Raw genomic sequence first — 22,560 nt, forward strand, 5'->3', positions numbered from 1 at the left:
TAGTGAAGTTCCCCACTGGAAAAAGGATTGAATATCCCGATTTTACTTCAAACCGGATTTAGCTCATTTTCAATATTGTAGTACAGCACGTATTTTTGTTTCAAGTTATGTGAAGGAATTTCTGGACTGCAGCCTTTTTAGTTCAGCAATTTTAGCAAAGAGAAGGGAGACATAGAGTGCTGGAGTAACTCAACAGGTTAGGCAGCATCTCTGGAAAAAAAAAGGATGGCTGATGTTTTTGGGTCAGGACCCTTCTTCAGATTGGAAGGGTCCCAACCTGAAACATCACTAATCCTTTTTCCACAGAGATGCTGCCTGACTCGCTGAATTGCTCCAGCACTTTGTGTCTATCTTTGCTATAAACTAGCATCTGCAGTTCTTTCTTACAGCCCATCGAGTCCACACCGACCATCGATCACCCATTCACACTAATTCTATGTTATTCCACTTTCCCATCCGCTCCCTACACATTAGGGGGCAATTTACAGAAGCCGATTAATCTACAAACCCGCCCGTCTTTGGGATGTGGGAGGAAACCGGAGTTCTCCTGCCTTCTCCCCGTAACCCCTGACAACCGTACTAATCAAGAATATGTCAATCTCCATCTTAAACATTTCCATTGACTTGGCCTCCACAGCCTTCTGTGGCAATGAATTCCACAGATTCACCACCCTCCGTCTAAAGAAATTCCTCCTGATCTCCTTTCTAAAGCTACGTCCCTTTAATTCTGAGGCTGTGGCCTCTGGTCCTAGACTCTCCCACTGGTGGAAACATCCTCTCCGCATCCACTCTGTTCAGGTCTCCTCAATCAAGTTTGAACCCTTGGACTCGAAGGGCCGAATGGCCTACTCCTGCACCTATTGTCTATTGTCTATTGACTTCTGATTCAGAGGTCAAGGTGTAACCAACCTAATTAATTTACAATTCAGTCTGAAGAAGGGTTTCGGCCCGAAACGTTGCCTATTTCCTTCGCTCCATAGATGCTGCTGCACCCGCTGAGTTCCTCCAGCATTTTTGTGTACCTTATTAATTTACAAAATCTTTATCCTTTGAATAAATCTCTATCCACTGAACGATGAATGCAATTTCTATCCAAGATAGAGAAAAACAATAAAATAACCATTATGTTTTGATGCACAACTTCTCATTCACAATATTTATTTTAATGGGCCCATGGATACGGTGCATTCATCTACAATCTGTGAAGGTAATTTAAGGTCATTCAAGATCCATGCAGACCCTATTTTCACATTTCTGCCAATGTAGAATATTGTTGGCAACGTGCTTGCTTCTCTCTGTCGCCTTCTCCAAGAGCAAATTCCATTCGGCTTTTTTCCCCGCATTTTATCACATTCACGCTTCACTGAAACTTCCCATTCACATACTGGGACCAATTCATAGCAATAAAGCTTCACTCCATGATTAGGTTTCATAGAATTCTTCTCCTGGGCTGCCCTGACCCTGGTCTTGCAGAGTGGCCCCTCTCTGCATCTCTCCCTCGTCTTTGAAGATCTTCACCAAACCCTCCACTTGGACCAACTTACGCACGGCTCAGCACTCTAGTGCATGTCAACAGGTCATGTTGCATTGAAGCCAACATTAGTTTCAGTGCTGCATTCAGCAAGAGTTAGTGAATACAGCAATGTAGCAATACAGCAATGAAGTTTGTCAACTTCATCATTAAGATTATTACTGATCATGCTCTGCCCTGGCCCCTCCTCCCTTCCAGCTTTCTTTCCTGCCTCCCCCCTTCAATCAGTCTAAAAAAGGGTCCTGACCCAAAACGTCACCCATCCATGTTCTCCACAGATGCTGCCTGACCCGCTGAGTTAATCCAGCACTCTGTGAAACGTCACCTATCCATGTTCACCACAGATGCTGCCTGACCCACTGAGTTATGGTGCAGCAGCATCTATGGAGCTAAGGAAATAGGCAACGTTTCGGGCCGAAACCCTTCTGGAAATAGACAATGTTTCGGGCCGAAACCCGGAAGGGTTTCGGCCCGAAACGTTGCCTATTTCCTTAGCTCCATAGATGCTGCTGTACCCGCTGAGTTACTCCAGCACTCTGTGAAACATCAACTATCCATGTTCCCCACAGATGCTGCCTGACCCGCTGAGTTACTCCAGCACTCTGTGAAACATCACCTATCCATGTTCCCCACAGATGCTGCCTGACCCGCTGAGTTACTCCAGCACTCTGTGAAACATCACCTATCCATGTTCTCCACAGATGCTGCCTGACCCGCTGAGTTACTCCAGCACTCTGTATCTTTCTGGGCTGCAGGTGTTATGATTGAAGCCAAATACAAGTCATCAATGGGCAGCACGGTGGCGCAGCGGTAGAGTTGCTGCCTTTTACGGCACCAGAGACCCAGATTCAATCTTCACTACAGGTGCTGTCTGCACGGAGTTTGCACGTTCTCCCCGTGACCTGCGTGAATTTTCTCCGGGTGCTTCAGTTTCCTCCCACACTCCAAAGATGTACAGCTTTGTCGGCTAATTTGGCTTTGGTAAAATTTGTAAATTGTCCATTGAGTGTAGGGTAGTGTTAGTGTGCGGGGTGATCACTGGTCGATGCGGACTCGGTGGGCCAAAGGGCCTGTTTCCGCGCTGTATCTCAAAATGAGTAGAATGGGATCTCAAAACAAAAGAAGATGGATCCTGGTTTAGTCTTCGAGGTTCGAGCTAAATAGTAGAGGGGGAAAATGGGGATGAGAAAGCTGGAGGAGAGGGGCTTGACCTGCTTCAGAAATACAGTCAGTAGTGAGAGCCCAGAGCAGTGGGACAGTTCCATGGTGTAGAATCCTGTTGATTGGTCTTGGTTTAAATTCAACATCACAACATTCCTCAACTAATGTTACATTCTTTCACCTTAACCCTGAGGCTGAGAAAAGCCGCAGTCCTCAAAGTTTATAGTCCTTTCAACACCAATAGACTCTTGTGTAGGAAGGAACTGCAGTTGCTGGTTTCAACCGAAGATAGACACAAAATACTGGAGTAACTCAGGTCAGGTCTGGGGGAGTTCCCCCCCGCCACGGGTACCATGTAATCCCGTGCTACCTGCTCCATGGTCGGATAGTCGGCGACTAAACCGTCTCCAGGTGAGTAGGGGGCTGTGGACCCCCAGCAGGACCAAAAACAAGACCTGTCAAAGGGCGGATGAGCTTCCAGCGAGCCAACGGCCATCCACACTTCAGCAGAAGTTGCGATCACTGTCGTACACGGCATTGTAAGGAATGATGATAAATCACACACACACCAAAATCCTGTACTTCCAGTGGCGGAAGTCGGCAGGAACTGGAGGACAGAGATGTGTGGTGCGTCCGTCACCGTTCCCATCGGAAACCAGCACCACTGCGTCGCTAATGTTTTCAACGATGATGAACTCAGCGGGACAAGCATTTCTGGAGAAAAGAAATGGGTAACGTTTCAGGTCTCCCCTGACTCTCAGTCTGAAGAAGGTTCTCGACCCGAAACGTCACCTATTCCTTCGCTCCATAGATGCTGCCTCACCCGCTGAGTTTCTCCAGCATTTTTGTCTACCTCCTAGATACTGAGATTAATTGATCATTTAACCTTATTAAACGTAGAGCATAGAACAGTACAGCACAGGAACAGGCCCTTCAACCCATGATGTATGTGCCAGGTGTGATGCCAAGGGTGTACTAATCTCCTCTGCCTGCATGTGATCCATCTCCCTCCGTTCCCCACATATTCATGTGTCGATCTATAAACTGCCTAAAAACCACTGTCCCATCAGCTTCCACCACATGTGTTCCACACGCTCACCACTCTGAGTAAAAAAAGTGTCCCCTACATCTTATTTTAAACTTACCCCCTCTAACCCTAACGCTATACCCTCTAACATTTGACATCTCCACCCGAGGCAAAAAGGTTGTATGTCTACCTCATCTATGCCCCTCACAATTTTAGATACTTCTCTCAGCATTTGCCTCAGCCTCTGACGCTCCAGAGAAAACATTCCAAGTGTGTCCAACCTCTCCTTTTGCCCTTACATCCAGAGATCATTCCGGTAAACCTTGTCTACTTCCTCTCCAAACCCTTTGCATCCTTCCTGAAATTAGTTTAGTTTAGATTAGTTCAGAGATACAACGTGGCCCTTTGGCCCACTGAGTCCGCACTGACCAGTGATCATCCCATTCACAGGCACCATCTCACACACTGGGGACAATTAACCAACAAACCTACACGTCATTGGAATGTGGGAGGAACCCGGAGCACCGGGAGAAAACCCACGCAGTCACGGGGAGAACGTACAAACTCTGTGAAGACGGCAACCGTAGTCAGGATTGAACCCGGGTCTCTGTCAGGCAGCAACTGTGCCGGCCGTTTCCATATTCAGGAACGTTTACTTCCCATCAAATGTCCTCCCTGCACAGTCTCAAACACATCCCTAGCCAGGCACCAAGCAACAACAGAAGCTAACACCACAAGATGGACGACAGATAGCACAATGGGCTAAGTGTTCGGCTGGCAACCGGAAGGTAGCTGGTTCGAATCCCGCTTGGAGTGCATACTGTCGTTGTGTCCTTGGGCAAGACACTTCACCCACCTTTGCCTGTGTGTGTGGATGTAATTATGTGAAGCACTTTGGGGTCAATGCAAGTTGACTAAAAATGTGCTATATAAATAAAGACATTATTATTATTATTAAGAATATCTCCATGTACTGATGGTCCGTGAGGAGGAACTGTTGTTGCCAATCTGTAATGACGATGACAAAGTTGAGGTTCTAGTTGCAAGGAGGAGTAGATACCCAGTTCCCCGAGTTTAATGATGAGTGATGACTGTGGAAGGGATGATGATGTTGAACACTGAGCTGTAGTTGATGAACAACAGCCTGAAGAAGGGCCTCGACCTGAAACATCACCTATTCCCTTTCTCCAGAGATGCTGCCTGTCCCGCTGAGTTACTGCAGCTTTTTGTGTCTATCTCCGGTTTAAACCAGCATCTGCAGTTCCTTCCTACACAGCCTGACATACATGTCCACTGCCCCAGGACAAAGTGAAGAACCAACCAGACCACATCCGCTGTTGAGCTGTGGTCGTGGTGGACGGGCTGAGGTGGCTCCAGCTCATTACTGAGGCGGAGTTGATTATGACCAACTTCTCGAACCACCTCGTCACAATGGAGGTGAGTGCCACTGGCCAGTGGTCACTAAAGCATTTCACCTTGACCTTCATGGGCACCTGTGCTGCCAATGCCCATGTAAAGCAGGTGAGGACCTTGCACCTTACTAGTAAAGTGATGAAGATTTCCACTAAATCACAGTGGCAGGCAGTGATAGAGTTGCTGCCTCACAGCGCCACAGACCCAGGCGCGATCCTGACTACGTTTTCTGTCAGTATGGAGTTTGTACGTTCTCCCCGTGACCAACCGCGTGATATTTCTCCAGTTTTCTCCACATTCTAAAGACGTACAGGTTTGTAGGTTAATGTGGCTTCTGTATAAAATTTCCCTAGTGTGTAGGGTTGAGCCAATATTTTGTCATGAAACCTAATCAACCCGAACCAATTGTGCAATAGGAACGTCCTGGGCGTGCCTACGAGTTTAGACTTTAGAGATACAGTGTGGAAACAAACTTGGCCCACCGAGTCCGTGCCGACCAGCGATCCCCGCAAACCACCACTATCCTACACACACTGGGGACGATTTACCATTTTACAGAAGCCAATTAATCTACACAATTGTACATCTTTGGAGTGTGGGAGGAAACTGGAGCACCCGTAGAAAATCCACGTGGTCACAGGGAGAATGTGCAAACTCTGTACCTATAGCACCCGTAGTCAGGATCGAACCTGGGTCTCTGGCGCAGTAAGGCAGCAACTCTACCGCTGCGCTACAGTGCTGCCACTGAGCCTTTATTAAATCTGTGGTGGGTGGATACAGATGTATCGTTGTCATAAGTGCCAGTCTAATCTGGACATTAGGTCCCTTGGGAGACTGAGTGCTGGGTTGACTCAGCAGGTCAGGCAGCATCTCTGACGAACATGGGTAAGTCATTTAGGGTAGAGACCTTTCTCCAGACTTGATTCTCCTTGGATTAGTCAACAGGATGTTGCTCAAGGGAGCCGGAAGAGGGGGAGGTGTGATTTATGTGGGGAAATCACAGTGTAAATACTCCTCTCAGCCGATACTTTCCAATGACTGGGATGGGAATCAGGGCTCGATCCGTGAGAATCAGTGACTCACTAGAGAAATGTAACCAACCTCAGCCTGTCTCAGTGGATTGACGCCTCTGACACAGTGATGTGTTGGAAGCAACTGCAGGTGCTGCTTTACACCAAAGATAGACACAAAGTGCTGGAGTAACTCTGTGGGTCAGGCAGCATCTCTGGAGAAAATGGATGGCCGGAATGGAAGGGTCCCAACCCAAAACATCACCTACCCCTTTTTTCCAGAGATGCTGCCTGACCCGCTGAGTTACTCCAGCACTTTGTGTCTATCTTTGGTGGACTGAAAGGCCTGTTTTTTCCATGTTATATCTCTGAACTAAATCACGAGCTACATAATTGACTATAGACAGACACAAAATGCTGGAGTAAATCAGTGGGTCAGGCAGGCAGCATCTCTGGGGAAAAGAAACAGGTGAAGTTTCGGGTCGAGACCCTTCAGACCCGAAAGGTCTATAAATCTCCAGACCTTTGTTGCCTCTGGAATCTCACATGCAGTTCTAAGAGACAATCACCCAGCATCACTAACAGGGCTTTTGCAAGTATAGAATAACCTTACAGAGGGCAATGGCAGGAAACCCTGTCTTCATTCCAGAGCATTAGAGGTGTATAGTAATATTGCAACCATCAAAGATACTGCTAGGGTCAGTTGCCATGTCGATTATACAAAACTTGGAATTATTTTTAGCCAAAATTGTTCTTTTAAAACTGAAAGGAATCATGGGTTGCTTGACATAATTAACTTTGATTGATACTTTGTAGACAGGATTTTCCCATTCTAATCTGCAGAGATTATCCCTGCAGGAGCCTTACTGGCATTGTTTGGTGGACTTGTAACACCATTTTAGCTCTTCACGGGTGTGTGTATCGCTGTCTGCCTGTGCTGAGTATATGTTGGTCTGTCGGCTGAACTAGTTCGCCCCTTTCTCACATTGTGTGGCTTTAGTTTGTGAACAGGAGACTAATGAACATGGCCTCCAAGTGACTCTGCAACTGAGCGTTACCTTCCAACACTTTACGAGTCTGGAGCAAGTGAGCGAGAGGAAGGAGTGGTCGGTTTGTTGAAATGTTCTTCAACTGGATGCATCCGTCGAGCTGTCCAGATGGCGAGGCTTTGGCGGAGGAGGATAACGAGTCGGGTGATAATTGGGTCGATGAGGAAAAGACTCAGACATGTACACGACAAAAAGCCTGTCCAGATGGCGAGGCCATGGCTGTCGAAAGGGATAAACCGCATCTCACGCTTGCAGCGCCGTGGTCCGAGGGTCCAAAGCCCATTGACGGCGCAGCATTGAAAACCATGAAGGAGTCCGACATGGGGTCAGCGGGACCCGAAGAGGCAGAACAAACGAAAGTGGACAAAGTTGGACGGTTGTGCAAAGCCGTCAGGTTCCAGCTGCCGCCCAACACACTACGGGCTTCAGGTGCCGATGACTCACTGGCTCCATTCTTTGAGATTGACGGATTTGGAAAGTGTTGTGTCGGCACTTGTGAGAATACTTGTCACTCCCAGAGCTGGATTAGCATCACAGGCAAGTACTGACCCCTTGATCTGTTGAGTGGGTAATTTGGCTTTCATCTTCATTTAAAGCTAGAAATGGCCATTTTCTATAGCAGTAAACTGTACATCAACATCTGGATCCAAATGCACAAATTAAATCAGCCAATTGTTTAAATGGTAAAAATTATATTGAAAAAGGAAAGCCTGGGATAACATTTTAAATCACAAGTGATTAAAGATGTTCTCTTACCATAGTTTACAATGTTTAACAAAAGTATAATTTCTTCATTTTTCAAATGATTATTTTATTTCTCTGGAACCCTGACAAATAGATAAAGCATTGGGTCATTTTAATTGTTAGCAGGAAGCATTGGAAGTTCTCAAACGCAGGAGTAAACACACATTTTCAATGGTGAATAACATTTTCCATGAGTCTAATTTTGAAAGGGGCATTTTCTTTAATTACGAGACAATTTATATTTCTGTGACTTCATTTCTCTGGAATCTGGTGACAGGATTTTTAAATCAGTGTTTGTTATGTTTGCACGGCTCACAATTTTACCATTAAATATGGTAAAGGGCGGCACGGTGGCGCAGCGGTAGAGTTGCTGCCTCACAGCGCCAGAAACCCGGGTTCCATGCTGTCTGAACGGAGTTTGTACTTCTCCCCGTGACCGCGTGGTTGCTCCGGTTTCCTCCCACACTCCAAAGACGTGCAGATTCATAGGTTAATTGACTTCCCTAGTGTGTGTAGGATAGAGCACGTGTATGGGTGATCGCTGGTCGGCGCGGACTCGGTCTGCCCAAGGGCCTGTTTCGGCAATGGATCCCTAAACTAAACTAAAAAGAGTTGAAAGGGGAGCCTTTAATGACTTCAGAGTCCCGTGTAACCCTTTCCACCAACTAAGTTGTTTAAAAGTGGCCGGTGCCTTTATGTAGGTGAATGCCACATCTAGTCAGCTCACAGAGGCCTCTATAGTCAGCAAATGCTGGACAATCTGTTTTATATAACTGGTGTTTTACAAGTTTACAGATCATTACTTGGAGATTTTGACAACATATTTTTTAAATTATTTTCAAAGTCACGAGTAAGCAGCTGCTAATATTCTGAATAGTTACGCTTCAAGATGTGAACAACTCTGTTGCTTTTGTGAAGATAGACACCAAGTGCTGGAGTAACTCAGTGGGAGAGAATGATTGGGTGCCATTTCGGGTCGGGACCCTTCTTCAATAGACAATGGACAATAGGTGCAGGAGTAGGCCATTTGGCCCTTCGAGCCAGCACCGCCATTCAATGTGATCATGGCTGATCATCCACAATCCACAATCCACAATTCCTACCTTCTCCCCATATCCCCTGACTCCGCTATTTTTAAGAGCCCTATCTAGCTCTCTCTTGAAAGCATCCAGAGAACCGGCCTCCACTGCCCTCTGAGGCAGAGAATTCCACAGACTCACAACTCCCTGTGAGAAAAAGTGTTTCCTCGTCTCCGTTCTAAATGGCTTACTCCTTATTCTTAAACTGTGGCCCCTGGTTCTGGTCTCCCCCAACATCGGGAACATGTTTCCTGCCTCTAGCGTGTGTCCAAACCCTAAACACTTATATGTTTCGTCTGAAGAGGAGTCCCGACCCAAAATGTCACTGATCCACGCAGGCGCTTTGTGCCTGTCTTTGGCAGTAATCAGCATCTGCAGTTCTCTACACTTGTATTGTCGGGCAACCTGCAGTATGGGTTTGGGCTAGCCAGTCAAGTTTGGTTCCCTCAATACCTACTTCACTTTAGTAGGGGCGACTGCATCCGAGACAGATGCCAATGAACCATTCCATCATCTTCACTTTCCAGACAATTGGCTTCTTCAGAAACAAATCCTGAAGGAAGGGCAAGGGGAGGAGTCCAGACCCACCTTTGGCCAGGAGGTCACCATGAAGCTGCTGGGAGTTCTGGAAGACGGAACCATCATAGACAGGGACCCAAAGTTAACGTTCCGTCTCGGCGATGGTGATGTGATTAAGGTCAGTCTTATTTCTATTCAATCACATTATTGCGATTTTATAGTGTCATAGAGTCATATACAGCATGGGAACATGCCCTTCGGCCCAGCTTGCCCACGCCGACCATCTACACAAGTAGATGTCCCATCTACACAAGTCCCACCTGCTTGGGTTTGGCCCAGATTCCTCCAAACCTGTCCTATCCATGTACCTGTCTAAATGTTTCTTAAATATTGCAATAGTATCTGCCTTAACTACCTCCTCCGGCAGCTCGTTCCATACACCCACCACCCTCTGAGTGAAAAGGTTGCCCCTCAGCCTCCTATCAAATCTTTCCTCTGGTTTTTGATTCCTCGATTCAGGGTGAAAGACTCTATCCTTTCTATTCCCCTCATGATGACATACAAGATCACCCCTCAGCCTCCTGCCCTCCAAGGAATAAAGTCCTCGTCTGCCCAACCTCTCCCATTAGCTCAGGTCCTCAAGTCCTGGCAACATCCTCGTAGATCATTTATTGTTATGCTTGCAACCACATTGTCATATCCATTGAATTATATCCTTGTTGCACCTGATTTAAAAATAAAAAATGAGGAACATCTAAACAAAACCTAGAAACCAGAATTGTACATTAAAGTCAGTAGACTCTGAAGCGGAATGAGAATTAATATTTTTTGAAGGATGTGTTTTAGGGTCCTTATTCCCAACATTTTAGTTCTATTTATATGATCATTGTCCATTTATAAAATCTACATCTTCGTGGAAATGGAAATTAATAAATAGAACTGAGTTGAAATTCCCTTTGGTTCTGTAGTCTACATTTATCACCTGTTGTTTATCCATCATGTGGAATTCCAGGAACAGTCGGTTCTTGGAAATGAAGGCTTCCTTGTGGGTGACTTCTATGTTTCAACATAATACCAGTTTATAGGACTTGATAAGGATCTGAAACTGTGATCAAAATCAAAACAAACAAGGGGATAAAGATATGACAAGTTTCATATTTGCAAGACAAATAAAGCATTTTAGACATGCAAATTGGCCATTGGGTGCAACAGGTATGTGTTGTCTTTGTACTCCAGTCAAACCATACCTGCCCCACCTCATCACAGAGAGTATAGAACAGTACAGGAACAGGCCCTTCGGCCCACAATGTCTGTGCCGAACCAGATGCCGTCAAACTGATCTCATCTGTCTGTATATGATCCATATCCCTCCATTTCCTGCACTATCCTACATACTGTTCAAAAGGGAACTGCAGATGCTGGAATATCGAAGGTACACAAAATTGCTGGGGAAACTCAGCGGGTGCAGCAGCATCTATGGAGCGAAGGAAATAGGCGACGTTTCGGGCCGAAACCCTTCTTCAGACATACTATTGTCTTTATGTATGGCACGAATCACACTAAACTTCATGCAAGAACATTTATTTCACTGTGCCTTTAGTACACGTGACAATAAAAGAACTACTGAATCATTGAACATTCGGGACAATTTACAATTTACAGAAGCCAATTAACCCACAAACCTGCACGTCTTTGGAGTGTGGGAGGAAACCGGAGCATCTGGAGAAAACCCACGCAGGTCACGGGGAGAAGGTATAAACTCCGTACAGACAGCACCCGTAGTCAGGATTGATGGCAGGTCTCTGGCGCTGTGAGGCAGCAACTCTACCGCTGCACCACCGTGCCGCCCTAACTGTGCCGGTTACAGAATTTTACAAAAGTATTCGATTTTTACAGGGTACTATGGTTACATATTCTGTTGTGCCGTTGCTAGTACAAATGACATTGTTCTGTTTGGGACAATAGAACACTCTGGAAGAAACTGCAGTAATGTAAATGACCAGTTTGTTTCTGCTGATGCTGACACAGGATATTCTATGAATGCTCGCCCTGTGGAATTTGTTTGCATTCAAATGAAAAGCAGGAAGAATCCTGCTAAATATTTTACCCCAAAAATAGCACTTGTAGCATTCCTCAAATATTTTAATGCTGCTCTGAGATGCCAGTCAAAACTAATGATGCAGTGCCAGAGGCCCGGGTTCGATCCTGACTACGGGTGCTGTCTGTACGGAGTTTGCGCGATTTCCTAGTGACCTGTGTGGGTTTTATCCAGGTGCCCCGGTTTCCTCCCACATTCCAAAGGCGTTCAGGTTTGTAGATGAATTGGCTTCGGTAAATTGTCCCTGGTGTGATTGTTGGTCAGCACAGAATCAGTGGGTCCTGTTTCCATTCTGTATCTCTGAGCTAAGTATCAAAAGTCCTACACATGCCTAAATAAACATCAGTCTAAGGACGGGTACCGACCCAAAATGTCATCTGTCCCTGGACAACATGCACAGAGTCACAGACTATGATTCCTCCATGTCCGCGACTCTATCCATGTTCTCCAGAGAAGATGCCCGGCCCACTCAGTTACTCCAGCACTTGTTGGATGGTCACGGTGGCGCAGCGATAGAGTTGCTGCCTTATAGCACTTGCAGCAAAGGAGACCCGGGTTCGATCCCGACTACGGGCGCTGTCTGCACGGAGTTTGTACATTGTCCCCGTGACCTGTGTGGGTTTTCTCCGAGATCTTCGGTTTCCTCCCACACTCCAAAGACGTGCAGGTATCTAGTTTAACTGGCTTGGTGTACGTGTAAATTGTCCCTAGTGTGTGTAGGATAGTGTAAGTGTGCGAGGATCACTGGTCGGCGCGGTCTCGGTGGGCCGAAGGGCCTGTTTCCGTGCTGTAATCTCTAAACGTGTAACTCTACTCGAGGTGTTCTGTGAAACTGGAGGGAGATGTACTCAGCAACTCCTTTGTTTTGCCGGAACTGTTGCGTTGCCGGAACTGTTGTTGGTCACAGCCACAGGAAACCTTCAAACAACTCGGCCTCACTGACCCCCCTGACCAAGGGCCGGCAATACTTCCACACTGCTGCGATAACACACATTCATTGGCACTCCCTGGGCACAGATTCCATACATCTCGTGCAAAGCCAAGCGGGGCCAGATCAACAATCCCCCTCTCTTTGCCACGTTGGCTCTTTCATCTTCCTCTGCCAAGGCCACGTTTAATAAGCACTTTGATTTTTATATCAGCCCAGCTCCTAGCATCTTTGTTCTCGTGCTCCTTAGACAGTGGGACGTCATTCTAACACCATGAAACAAGAAGCCAAGTGCAATGGGCAGTTGGCCAGGCACGTTGAAAATCATGAAAGAAAAATATGCTCAAAACATTCTTTCAAAGGATTTCTTGAATCCCTTTTATCTCATGCATACTTCATAGTTTTATCAACAGTCCTATATCTGAATAGTCATAGCACAGACATCACGCACAACTTGCAACTTTTAGGGCAGCACGGGTTAGATCCTGACCTTAGGGTTTGCACGTTCTCTCCGTGATTGCGTGAGGTTTCTCCGGGTACTCCGGTTTCCTCCCACGCCTGGAAGACGTGCAGGTTTGTAGATGAATTGGCTTCTGTAAATTGTCCCTAGTATGTGCGGAGTGGGAAAGTCCCGGGAAACATTCCTTCTCTCTAGGGATGCTGCCTGTCCCGCTGAGTTATCTATCTTCGGTTTAAAATTGTAAAATTGTACAAGGCATTGGTGAGGCCAATTCTGGAGTATGGTGTACAATTTTGGTCGCCCAATTATAGGAAGGATGTCAACAAAATAGAGAGAGTACAGAGGAGATTTACTAGAATGTTGCCTGGGTTTCAACAACTAAGTTACAGAGATAGGTTGAATAAGTTAGGTCTTTATTCTCTGGAGCGCAGAAGGTTAAGGGGGGACTTGATAGAGGTCTTTAAAATGATGAGAGGGATAGACAGAGTTGATGTGATCAAGCTTTTCCCTTTGAGAATAGGGAAGATTCAAACAAGAGGACATGACTTCAGAATTAAGGGACAGAAGTTTAGGGGTAACATGAGGGGGAACTTCTTTACTCAGAGAGTGGTAGCGGTGTGGAATGAGCTTCCAGTGGAAGTGGTGGCGGCAGGTTCGTTGGTATCATTTTAAAATAAATTGGAAAGGCATATGGATGAGAAGGGAATGGAGGGTTATGGTATGAGTGCAGGCAGGTGGGACTAAGGGAAAAAAGTTGTTCGGCACGGACTTGTAGGGCCGAGATGGCCTGTTTCCGTGCTGTAATTGTTATATGGTTATATGGTTAAACCAGCATCTGCAGTTCCTTCCTACACATCACTCATACACTGGTTCTATCCCACACACTAGGGACTGTTTACAGAGGCCAATTAACCTACAAACCCACATATCGTTGGGACATGGGAGAAAACCGGAGCACCCAGAGGAAACTCAGATTGTCCCCCTAGATTCCACCATTCACCGAGAGACTAGGTGCAACTTACAGTGGCCGATTAAACAATCAATCTGCAGATCTTTGCAATGTGGGGATAAAACTGCAGCAGCCAGGGACATCTGCCCAGTTACAGGGAGAACATGCAAACTCCACAGACACAGCACTGGTGGTCAGCATTGAATCCGGTCAATGGGGCTGTGAGGCAGTAACTCCACTCTACCATCAGTAACACTACAGGCTGTATCACCAGGCTACCCTGTTAATTGCCTTAATGAGCAGCAACAACTACCAAACTACAGGCATCGCAAACCTCAATGTAGTAAAACCCTTAGTCATGAAGAAAGCCAGTCCGCGTAGAAAGACAAGGTTGTTTTACACATCTTATGAAAATATGGGATTTTCTACCTTGACCCAGATAGAACACTGTGTGCACCAGTCTTCATTCTTGGTAGATAACTTGATAGGTTAGTTTCGAGATACAGCGTGGAAACGGGCCCTTCGGCCCACTGAGCCCGCACAGATCTGCAATCCCCACACACCAACACCATCCTACACACTAGGGATAAGTTTTACAATTTTACCGAACCATTTACCCTGCAAACCTGCACGTCTCTGTGTAGTGTGGGGGGAAACCGGAGCACCCAGAGAAAACCCACGTGGTCACGGGGAGAGCGAGCTGACAGCAGATGGTCTTCCACGAAGAGCATCGAGTCTTGATGGAAAAAGTCAAGACTTTCCACCTTGACTAAGTCAGGATATCTTGACTTTTCTCTCAACTTCTGCGAATGATTGAAGTAAGACTTGTATTAAGTTGAAAAGTCTGGGCAGCTTTGTACCTGATGCTATCAGTGTTCACTAGATGACAGCAAGGTCAGGTCCAGGGTCAAAGAGACATTAGACCAGGCTCACTCACTCATCCTCTTTGGCAAGATGATTGAACAGGTGAACTAAGCATATTCAATGCATATCTTTTAAAATAAGTCAACCAGAGTCCATGTCTAACTCTAAAGTCATTTTGGGATTCATAAAAATGTAGCTAATTTGATTGAAAAGTGTTCAGGTGACAGGCATCTAAAGATAGTTATAAAAGGATATCACTATCCAACCCAAATCGGCCAGAAATGTCACCCATTCCTTCTCGCCAGAGTTGCTGGATATTAAGCATTTGGACTGAATCCATTAAACGTCCATGGAAATCAGTTTGGCCGCACAGATTGTATTTCACTGCACTGGAGACGTTTCATCTGGGACTTGCCTTGACTCCTATCATCAATGAGAATTTTTGCGTTTGGGGCCAAAATCACAAAATGCCTCCAGAGATGTTGGCAATCCATATGTAAGTTTTTATTTTACTCCTTTAAACAACATCGATAATCAATTTGACAAACATCAAATGCTTTTCCTGAGCCAGGAGTCAACCAGTCACTGCAACAACCTATGGAGAAATAGCTTTTTTGGCTTTTTAGTTTAGCTTACTTCAGAGATACAGCGCAGAAACAGGCCCCTTCGGCCCACTGAGTCCGTGCCGCCCAGCGATCCCCGCACACTAACACTTTCCTACACGCACTAGGGACAATTTACACTTATACCAAGCAAATTAACCTACAAACCTGTACGTCTTTGGAGTGTGGAAGGAAACCGAAGATCTCGGAGAAAACCCACGCAGGTCACGGGGAGAAAGTGCAAACTCCGCGCAGGCAGCACCCGTAGTCAGGATCGAACCCGGGGTCTCTGATGCTGTAACTGCTACAAAGCAGCAACTCTACCGCAGCACCACCGTGCCATATGCTCTGCTAAATGAGGATAGGTTTTGGAATGATATCGATGATATTATGGGAGTTTTATGTTATTTTTTCTGCAGTCATAGAGTCATAGATTTAGTTTAGTTTATTGTCACGTGTACCGAGCTAAAGTGAAAACCATTGGTTGTGTGTTAACCAGTCAACAGAAAGACTTTGCATGATTACAATCGAGCCACCCACAGTGCACAGATACATGATAAAGGGAATAATCTGTGCGGCACGGTGGCATACCAGTAGAGCTACTGCCTCACAGCGCCAGAGACCCGGGTTTGATCCCAACTACGGGTGCTGTCTGCACGGAGTTTGTACGTTCTCCCCGTGACCTGCGTGGATCTTCTCAGGGATCTACGTTTTCCTCCCACACTCCAAAAACGTTTGTAGGTTAATTGGCTTGGTATGAATGTAAAATTGTCCCTCGTGTGTGTGTGTGTGTGTATGATAGTGTTAGTGTGTGGGGATCTCTGGGCAGTGTGGACTCGGTGGGCCGAAGGGCCTGTTTGCATGCTGTATCTCTAAACTAAACTGCAAGATAAAGTCCAAGAAATGGCAAGTAAAGATAGTCTGAGGGTCTCCAATGAAGTAGATAGTAGCTCAGTATCTCTCTCTAGTTGGTGAGAGGATGGTTCTGTTGCCTGATAACAGCTGGGAAGAAACTGTCCCTGAATGGGACATGTGTTTTCACACTTCTGTACCTTTTGCCTGATGGGAGAGGAGAGGAGAGGAGAGGAGAGGGAGTGGCCCGGGTGCGACTCGTCCTTGATTATGCTGCTGGCCTTGCTGAGGCAGCGTACGGGGTAGATGGAGTCCAAGGAAGGGAGGTTGGTTTATGTGATGGTCTGCGCAGTGCCACGGTGACCAAGTGAGGGGGAAATCCTTCTTTAGATTGCAACCCAGCAGTATGAATATTGATTTCTGTTACTTCAGGTGACTCTTACTTTCCCTCTTTCCCCGTCCCTCCCCAATCCTGGTTCTCCGACCAGTTCTACTGTCCTCCTGATTGAATATTACTGATTGTATGCCACATTGTCACTTTCTCCTCAGCTAACATTGAATCATGCTACATTTCCTGATCATCATATGCTTTGATTTGTCATTTTCACACCCTACCCTTCCATATCCCTAGACTCCATCTCCCCTGACTCTCAGTCTGAAGATGTATCTCGACCCGAAACGTTGCCCATTCCTTCTCTCCAGAGATGCTGCTTGTCCCGCTGAGTTAAACTCCAGCGTTTTGTGTCTACCTGCCATTCACTAACTCTGCTCCAAAAGGAATTTGTCCACATACCTCAATGGGTTGGACTGCAGTGTGAATAACCGAGGCGAATAGCGAATACTAAGCAATTTATGCTACCCAATTAATTAATTTAGCGTAAATGCTTTTAATAGTTTAAAATTGATTTTAAGTGCGTAACGTTGAAGAAACTGTAAATTCAAAATGTTAAATTTATTGGCGGTTTTAATGATTTTAATACTTTTTGACAGGAACATTCAGAAACACAAATAGTTCTTAACAGGCTTCACATGTGCCTTAGCCTGAGGGACATGGTTTAGTCATTTATCAAGCCTGGCTTCTGTTTACTCTGACCACCCACATATACATTGCAAGACAGGACAAAAGGCCCAAACATCTCAAATTTTGGGTTGGAATTGCTCTGATACGGTCACCACTGCTGCCTACGTTTATCCGGCACGGTGGTGCAGCGGTAGAGTTGCTGCCTTACAGCGCCAGAGACCCGGGTTCGATCCTGACCACCAGTGCTGTCTGTACAGAGTTTGTATGTTCTCTTTGTGACCACGTGGGTTTTCTCCGGGTGCACTGGTTTCCTCCCACACTCCAAAGACGTGCAGGTTTGTAGGCTAATTGGCCTGGTATAAACATTAGAGAAGCAGCAACATGATGCCTGATAACGAGGATGTTGCCAGGACACGAGGGTCTGATCTACAGGGAGAGGTTGAGGCAGGCTGGGACTCTATTCCCTGGAGCACAGGAGGATGAGGGGTTATCTTATAGCGATGTACAAGATCGTGAGAGGATTAGATAGGGTGAATGCACAGAGATAGGGTGAATGCACAGAGATAGGGTGAATGCACAGACTGTTTTGCCCGAAGTAGGGGAATCAAGAACCAGAGGACATTGGTTTAAGGTGAGGGGGGGAAGATTTAATACAAACGTTTTTCGCATAAAGGGCAGTGGGTGTATGGAACGAGCTGCCGGAGGAGGTTGTTGTCACCCATTTAAGAAACATTTGGACAGGTACATGGATAGGGCAGGTTTGGAGGGATATTGGCCAAACAATGCAGGTGGGACTAGTGCAGATAGGGCAAGTAGTTTGGAGTGGGCAAGTTGGGCTGAAGGGTCTGTTTCCACACTGTACGAGTCCATGACTCTGATAAGCGTATTTCAAATTTGCAACTTTCCAGTCACAGAATCTCAGTGGGTCTTTGCATATTTTGGATTGGATTCAGCACAGGGGGATCTTATCCAATTCTCGTTGCATTACCATGGAATCCTTTACACTTCATTCGTTGCAACAAATGTTTTAGCAGATGAAAGATGGAATTGAATTTCAGTTCTTCATCCTATATCAATAGAGTTTTTGAACTTTGTGTTCTTTTTGGAAGATTTTCAAATGCACTGTACCTTTTCATTATTGGCTTGGCCCTGGAAGAAGATATCATTTTATTCATCATCGTGGGTAGGGACGTTATCCAAAACTGGGCAGGAAGGATCTAATGTCCCAAGCTGATGAGGATTAGGAGAGATCTTGCTGTGCGGCTGTCAACAGCTTTAACTCAAACGACACCAAGACACAGAATACCTTATGATTTTATTACTGATGCACCCTCTTAGTTGTATATCTACCTCATTCAGTTCTTCTGTTATTGTAGATAGACACAAAATGCTGGAGTAACTCAGCGGGCCAGGCAGCATCTCTGGATAGAGGTTAGAAGGATTGGGTGATGTCTCGGGTTAAGACCCTTCTTCAGACTTCTGAAGAAGGATCTCGACCCGAAAAGACACCCATTCCTTCTCTCCAGAGATGCTGCCTGTCCCGCTGAGTTGCACCAGCATTTTGTGTCTATCTTCGGTGTAAACCAGCATCTGCAGTTCCTTCTTACACATTCTGTTATTGTACTTTAGTATTTTTGCACTAGTTTAGCTTAGTTTAGGGATACAGCATGGAAACAGGCCCTTCAGCCCACCGAATCTGTGCCGACCCGTAATCCCCGTACACTAGTATTATCCTACACGCACTAGGACAATTTACTTCTTTTATAAACCGAAGCCAATTAACCTACAAACCTGTACGTACGTCTTTGTAGTGTGGTAGGAATCCAGAGGACCCAGGGAAAGGAAGGTGAAAGCTAAACAAACAGCCCTAGATTGTGGCAAAGAGAAAGAATAGTTTGTGTTCTTACTGCAGAAGCTGGAATCTTACAGAGAATATAAAGTGCCGGGGTAACTCACTGAGTCAGGCAGCATCTCTGGAAGAGAGGATCAGAGAGGACTATTGTATGGGCAGAGAGAAGGGGGTGTGAGGAAGAAGGGTCTCACCCCGAAACGTCACCCATTCCCCTCCAGAAATGCTGCCTGCCCTGCCGAATTACTCCAGCTTTATGAGTCTAGCATCTCTGGAAGACATGGATAGGTGGTGTATCAGTTCAGGATCCTTCCTCTGACATTCAAAAGATATTTGGACAAGTTTCATGGGTAAGAAAGGTTTACAGGGATATTGACAAAATGTGTGGAAATGGGACTAGGTTCCATGCTACACCCCATAGGGCCTGTTTTCATGCTCTTTGACTCTATGACTCGGGAGATGTGGGCTGAACAATGGTGTTAGAGACTTAGGAAGCCAGGTTACATTTCAAAAGTGGAAGGGTGGGATAGAAAACTTCAGTGTCAACTTGCTTCAGAGTTGAAGCAAAGGCTGAGGGCAAGGATTGTGAAGTTCAGCCCAATCTGTAAAGGTCTGTGTAGGAAGGAACTGCAGATGCTGGCTTAAATTGAAGATAGGCACAAAATGCAGGAGTAACTCAGCGGGACAGGCAGCATCTCTGGAGAGAACTGTAAAGGTAAGTGAATGAGTTGCTGTGGTTCAAATTGGGGGGGGTGGGGGTGGGGGGGGACACATTTGTTGTCTGGGGGCAACTCAGAGTCACGGAAAACAGATGCATCCAAATGGAGAACGTATGTGATCATTCTTCACTTGGCATTGAGCAAGAAATGGGGGCGGGCAGGTCACAGACAATAGATCACATCCATCTATCATTGTCTGGAAAGTACGCCAAACCTGCATTCATTATTTAAGGAATATTTTGACATTCAAAAGCAAATTATAATGTTATAATTATAATCAATAATATTGTACGCTTTTGACAACTTGGAATTGATTGTAACCTGTTTCATCAAGTAATGCATTGTTATTTTCACGTTGGCTGCAGCTACTTGAATACTGTGCGTTCTCAATGCAACTGGATGAGATTGCTCTTGTAATTTCCGATGGACAGTATGCCTACGGTCACGTTGGGAGGTAAGGTCACTCTTTATCGAACCTTGTTCTGAGAGCAAATGAGGAACTAAGTTTCTTGACATTAAAATGTTACAAAGTCGAAATCGTGAACAAAGATAAAGTCTCTGGCCAATTAAATGCAATATGTCTCAGATCTGGTTTTTATTAAGTCTTGAAGCTTTGAGAAACTTATGGGCCTGTCCCACTTACGCGACTTTTTCGGTGACTGCCGGCACCCGTCAGTGGTCGTTGCAGGTCGGCAAAAATGTTCAACGTTAAAAATTCAGCGGCGACCAGAAAGACGCTACGACTCTTTGGGTGACTGAGGAGATGACTCACGACCATACAGGCGACACCCTGGCAACATGTTGCGGGGTGAAGTCTGTAGGATCGTAAGTAGTCGCCTAAAGAGTCGTACCTTGTTCTGGTCGCCACTGGATTTTCAACATGATGAAAATTTTCGGCGGCCTGTAATGACCTATAACGGATGCTGGCAGTCGCCGGAAAAGTCGCGTAAGTGGGACAGGCCCATAAGGAGCAAGCAAATTGCTTATAAAGATCCAGGATGGGGGGCTTATCATGGAATGTAATTGACCATTGACTGAGCAAATTGTGGGTAACAAACTAATGCAGAAAGTTTTGCTAATATAGTTGGGAAATATTTAATTTATTCATATTTAATAAATATTAATATTAAAGTCATTCTCCAAAGGGGAAGCTGCAAATGTATCTTCTGGTTGTTCAGCATTCCTGTTGCTTGTTGGTGAGATATCTTGCACACATTACAAGGAACTCATTTGCAATTCATTGTCTAATGTAGAGATACTGTAGATTAGATGAGTGGGCAGGAGCTAATCTTATATACAAAGGGTGTTCCAGATTGATTACTTGTGTTTTTGCAGTTGTCATTTTGTGACCTGTTCTTTGGATTCCCTCTGCTTGTTGCCGTACAAGATCTCCCAGTTTTGCGTTGAGGCCGAGGCAATGCCTGAGCCAGAAGGTTCATAACGATGAGTCCATTTGTGGAGAGATTGGATTGCATTGGGGTGTATTCATTGGAGTTTAGAGATACAGCAACATGGAAACAGGCCCTTCGGCCCACCGAGTCCGCGCCGACCAGCAATCACCCCGTACTCTAACATTATCCTACGCACAAGGGACAATTTACTATTTACAGAAGCCAATTAACCTACAAACCCACGTGGTGTCTTTGGAGTGTGGAAGGAAACCGGAGCACCCGGAGCAAACCCATGTGGTCACGGGGAGAACGTACAAACTCTGTACAAACGGCATCCGTAGTCAGGATTGAACCTGGGTCTCTGGCGCTGTGAGGCAGTGACTCCACCTCTGTGCCACCCCTCCGGGTGCTCCAGTTTCCTCCCACATCTCAAAGCATTGCAGCTTCTAGGTTTATTTGCCCCTCCGTAGGGCCAATTGCCCGAGGGGGATAACATAGAACTGGTGGTGATCGGGCCATCGGTCAGGGGTCTTCAAACCCGAGCACGATCTTCTAGACCCCCAATCCCACCTCGCTCACCACCACTCCTTTGGTTCCTCTTGACTAAGCAATTGCACAGAATCTAAGGCCCCAACCCGAAACATCACCCGTCCTTTCCCTCCAGAGATGCTGCCTGACCCGCTGAGTTAATCCAGCACTCTGTGTCCATCTTCACAGAATCCAATCCTTTTCCAAGTATTTTCAGCTGCTTCATCAAATGACCTTCCTACTATCACAATGTCGGAAGCAGGAATGTTCGTGATGCTCACAGTGTTCAGTTCTGTTCGCACGTCATTAGAGAGCGAGGCTGTCCCTGCCTGCATGCTGGAAGACCAGGGTGTTACTCATCCAAAGGCTGATAAGTGGCAAGTAAATTCAGCATTACTCAAGTACAAGCAATGGTCATCTCCAACAAGATAAACCTCCCCCCCACAGCATTCAAAGGCATCATCAACTTCTGATGTATAGATGTTGAGGTGTCATGTTGCAGAGATCCCCGCACATTAACACCACCCTACACACACTAGGAACAGTTTACACATACAACAAGCCAATTGACCTATGTACCTGTACGTCTTTGGAGTGTGGGAGGAAGCCGAAGATCTCGGAGAAAACCCATGCGGTCACGGGGAGAACGTGGAAACCGTACAGACCTCTCCTGAAAATAACCAATGTAGAAATGATTTAATGTGGGGTCAATGCCTGGTGCTTGTGTGCTTCTTGTAGCAAGCGCAACTTCACCACATGGTTTGTT

The 22,560-nt window shown here is 46.0% G+C and overlaps 1 protein-coding gene across 1 annotated transcript in view; it reads left to right on the plus strand.

Annotated features, from left to right (window-relative positions):
- The first annotated feature begins 7,262 nt into the window (after positions 1-7,262).
- The window catches only part of LOC116991480 (peptidyl-prolyl cis-trans isomerase FKBP8-like), a 67,642-nt gene continuing 52,344 nt past the window's right edge, over positions 7,263-22,560 (plus strand). The window contains exons 1-3 of the mRNA XM_033050109.1: positions 7,263-7,728; positions 9,542-9,711; positions 20,241-20,329. Of these exons, the coding sequence (XP_032906000.1) occupies positions 7,263-7,728; positions 9,542-9,711; positions 20,241-20,329 (725 nt within the window). The remainder of the gene's footprint in view (positions 7,729-9,541; positions 9,712-20,240; positions 20,330-22,560) is intronic.

This window comes from Amblyraja radiata, chromosome 34 (assembly GCF_010909765.2).
Source record: "Amblyraja radiata isolate CabotCenter1 chromosome 34, sAmbRad1.1.pri, whole genome shotgun sequence".
Classification (NCBI taxonomy): domain Eukaryota; kingdom Metazoa; phylum Chordata; class Chondrichthyes; order Rajiformes; family Rajidae; genus Amblyraja; species Amblyraja radiata.